This window comes from Etheostoma spectabile, chromosome 10 (assembly GCF_008692095.1).
Source record: "Etheostoma spectabile isolate EspeVRDwgs_2016 chromosome 10, UIUC_Espe_1.0, whole genome shotgun sequence".
Classification (NCBI taxonomy): Eukaryota; Metazoa; Chordata; class Actinopteri; order Perciformes; family Percidae; genus Etheostoma; species Etheostoma spectabile.
In genome coordinates, this window is record NC_045742.1 from 24,865,853 (window position 1) to 24,870,127 (window position 4,275).

General features: G+C 42.0%; 1 protein-coding gene across 3 annotated transcripts in view; it reads right to left on the reverse strand.

The window, feature by feature from the left end:
- piezo1 (piezo type mechanosensitive ion channel component 1 (Er blood group)) overlaps window positions 1-4,275 on the reverse strand; it is a 134,191-nt gene that overhangs the window by 4,591 nt on the left and 125,325 nt on the right. For all 3 annotated transcript variants that reach the window (XM_032527470.1, XM_032527469.1, XM_032527468.1), the window contains exons 47-48: window positions 1,195-1,383; window positions 500-592 (exon numbers count right to left, since the gene is read on the reverse strand). In XM_032527470.1, coding sequence (XP_032383361.1) covers window positions 500-592; window positions 1,195-1,383 — 282 coding nt within the window. The remainder of the gene's footprint in view (window positions 1-499; window positions 593-1,194; window positions 1,384-4,275) is intronic.

A 4,275-nucleotide genomic window follows, 5' to 3' on the forward strand; every position in this document is an offset into this window, starting at 1 on the left:
CCCCCCCCCCGCCCACACACACGCACGCCCACGCACACACAAACACACACACTCTGATAATAAAATAGTGTCAATTCTATTCATGGTGTGTGATAAAACTTTCATTTAGATGTTTTTTTAAACATTTATATCACATGTCCATAACAAAACCCGGTAGTATCTATTGTTCGTCCCAGAATCTCCTGTGTTTGACGTTAGTATTAAAAGTACAGTTAGTCAAAAATACTTCCAGAACCTGCAGCTCCATGTTTTTGGATACTCTATAGAGGTACAGAATTTGGACACGTGTTGAATGATATCACTTTTGTTGTCATTTTCTTAGAGCTGTTTTACTAAATTCCTGCTTTGAGAATTAGTCTTACAGAATTACAGAACTGTTAAAATAATGAACCAGTCTAAAAATGAGTTTATATTTACTACAATGCTCAGACAGCAGAAAAGACAGATAGTAGCAATACATACAGACAGACAAATAAATCAAAATGAAATCAGTACAAACCGCATTGTCCCCAAATTTTTGGGTTAGTTGGTTATATTCATCTTCTGTGAACGGCTGGATGGACTGCTGTTGCACACTCATGGTGAACAGGGACTAGACATACACACACAAAATACACCAGTGGATTATGCACATTTGATATCCTACGTCACGCTGTGTCATATGCGTTTTACATTTGCCTCTATTCCATTTGGCTGTACTGTATGTAGACTGTAAAGATCCATTGCTACTGAATTAATTTACATCCGTGAATTAAAATAATCTTACCATTTTAAAATCAAGGAAATGCATGGTAAATCACTTCTTTGAGCCCTGCCAGATGATTAGAACAAGTACAGCCTCCAAAACTACAATCGGAATAATTGGAATTAAATGGAGTTATAACTGGAATAACCCTGATTACATACTGATTACAAATGTATCACATTCCAGTTTTAATCTTTTAGGCAAAGTGATTTCATTTTAGATAAGAACAAACAAATTATAGATGTATTAAGAAGTTGTATCCAAAATAATCTATATATACTGTCTATTAATTTAATCCACTGAAAGAGAGCAGGTTTTTGTTTTTTGTTGATGTCAAATCACATTAAATACAGCTACTCTGCCATAGTTTTAGCTTTAGAGTATTTATAACGTATTTGTTTCTGTTTTAAGAGACAGTAAAAGAGACTGCTTCATGCAATGTTGATTACCTCATATCCTCCCAATTTGACAGTCACAGTGACATCGATGGGGTGGTTGACCACACCCACCACTGATCTGACCAATGAAATGAAGAGAAGGGGAAACCAGATGATGCAGATCAAAAAGAAGATGATGAGTCCACCCATGCCATATTTCACTATCTTCTTCTTCTTCTGTCCTTTAGGCTGTGGGTATTTCTGATGGTAGAAAATATTATTTTTTAGCAATAATACATTTAGTTTTTAAACTTATAATGTTGAGCATTTTAACCATAACCATAATTTAGAAGACAGGCACTGGGTTTTTTGTGTCCCTGTGAGCTATGTTGTTGGGGGCATTGTGCCCCTGGTAGGGACTCCAAAGGCAAATTTGTTCCAAGTGAGGTGCCAGAATAAGAGCGATTTATCACCTCACCCAAAACATGACAGATTTTTGGGCTTTTCTGATTTTAATCATTAGGACAATTTAGGGGAAAGCCATGGAGGAAGCAGCTGCAGGTTAAATTTGAATCATGGGCCTCTGCATTGAGGAATAAACCTCTTCGTATGGGCGCACGCTCTATCAACTGAGATCAAAGAAAAAGTTTCCCTGAACTCCACAAAAATGAATGGGATGTATATAGTTAATTAATACTGATCAGTGATCACAGATTGTGAACAGAGAGCGATGCTTTAGTTTATAATCTGTAGCGGAATATAGTTCAAAACAAGGTGACTATATAGTCCAGTAGCCAGCCCATAGAGCCCCATTGTGAACCCGGAAATGTTGAGTACACCAAAGTTTTTCACTTCCACCACCATAAGACAGGCCCCGCAAGTCGCTAGGGCAACGTCCTAATGGCTGCCCATGTTGGTCCGCAAGTCGCAAGATCCAACAAGGACCCAGTTAAAACTCCGCCAAATGCAAGAATTAAAACTGAGTCTGGGCAAACCGGGTCAGCCCACCAGACGCAAGGCTAACCAAGAGGGCCTCAACACCGCACTACACAAAGCACACACTGGCTACCACCTGCAGGCAAACTGCTATGCCTCACAATTAATTAACAAAAGGCAGCCTCATCATCTTTACTATCCTCGTCTGTTCTGTCATCTTCTCCAGACCCTTCATCCCTCTCTTTGTGTTCTTGGTGTTGTGTAAGTATGTTGCAGCATATACCATCATTGCCTTTGCAGGAACAATAACTGGTACAGGCCAGACCTGCACTGAGCTGGTGTGCAAGGTTTCAACCCGGCTTTGCAACCACAGCTGACAACATCTAACAGAGCAGGAGGAGCAACTGGACTTGAATCCTGGATGGGCATAATCCGTTCCTCTCCTTCCTTTAGGCCCATCTTCTTGTCCCATCCAAATAAGGTGATATCCACAGCCGATGGATCAGGCTTGTCTGCTGCTTTCTATAGCCGTACCTGTAGAGGGGCACGTCTTCCATGAAGGCACGTATTGCGCTCTGTAGGAGAAAGGGCCTTTGGCACTTTCGGTAAATTTCATACCGGGCTGCATCCAAGGTTACAGAGTTCCTCTGATTGTACAGAGCCAGAAAGAAAGCCCTCGTTGCTTTTGGGATCTGTAAATTTGTGGCTTCTGCCTCTCCAAAACAGTGGAGAAGCTAGGTACAACTCTCATGGCCTTGAGTGCAGACACCTACCCCTTTGCAACAGGATATTAGGTTGTATCACATCCCGAAAGAGCATGCATGGCCAGAATGGAACCACATTGGTCACCCAGATTCTCTGCAGTTGCATTTATGCTGAGAACAGTGCCATTCCTTTTTTCCATCTGTAGGTTAGTTGTGATACCAGCCTTCCAACACCAATAAACCATAAGCACAAAGACATCACTGTCATCACTGAGAATGTGAACAGTTGAAGCCCCATGTCTGACAACATCCATCCATCCATCTTCATCCGCTTATCCGGTATCTGGGCGCGGGGGCAGCAGCTCCAGTAGTGGACCCCAAACTTCCCTTTCCCGGGCCACATCAACCAGCTCAGACTGGGGGATCCCGAGGCGTCCCCAGGCCAGGTTGGAGATATAATCTCTCCACCTAGTCCTGGGTCTTCCCCGAGGCCTCCTCCCAGCTGGACGTGCCTGGAACACCTCCCTAGGGAGGCGCCCAGGAGGCATCCTTACCAGATGCCCGAACCACCTCAACTGGCTCCTTTCGACGCGAAGGCAGCGCTCTACTCCGCTCCTCTCGGATGACTGAGCTTCTCACCCGATCTCTAGGGAGACGCCAGCCACCCTCCTGAAAACCCATTTCGGCCGCTTGTACCCTTGATCTCGTTCTTTCGGTCATGGACCCAGCCTTAATGACCATAGTCAGGGTAGGAACGAAAATTGCCCGGTAGATCGAGAGCTTTGCCTTCTGGCTCAGCTCTCTTTTTGTCACAACGGTGCGATAAACGGAATGTAATACTGCACCGGCTGCTCCTATTCTCCGACCAATCTCACGCTCCATGGTCCAAAAATGTGTCTAAATTAATCCAAATTTATTTTAGAATTACCATTTTGAAGTCTGAAAGTGCCAGAATTGAATTCAGCATCCTCTGAACTCTTAAACTTAAACCACTCCAATATTGTAGAAACTGATTGCACAGTGCAAAATCTATTGTCGATCTGGCCGATTCTGCTAATTGTGCTAATTTTGCTAATTAACAAAGATTCATCATTTATCCAAAAGCATTGGATATTCAAAAGTGTCAGGAGGGGATTCAGCTTAACTAAACCCTAAAAACAATGCATCAACATTCACAAAAGCCCTCATGATTCTGAAATGTAAGATTGTGTTTACCATAAAAATAACCTATAATTATGCCTGAAAGTAATTGGAATTTACCAAAATAAATCACAATAAGTAATAAAATTAGCTCTTTGAAATCTGAAAATGCCAGAAAAGAAATCAGCATCCTGTAAAACCTCTAAAACCATTCACATATTGTAGAAATTGGCCATACAGTGCAAAATATGTGGTCAAACTGGACGATTAAGCTAATATGCTAATTATGCTAATTATGCAAATTGCTCAACATATGTAAATTAGCATCCATTAGTTTCCGTATGCTGGGACCCATACTTCACATTTCTGCATA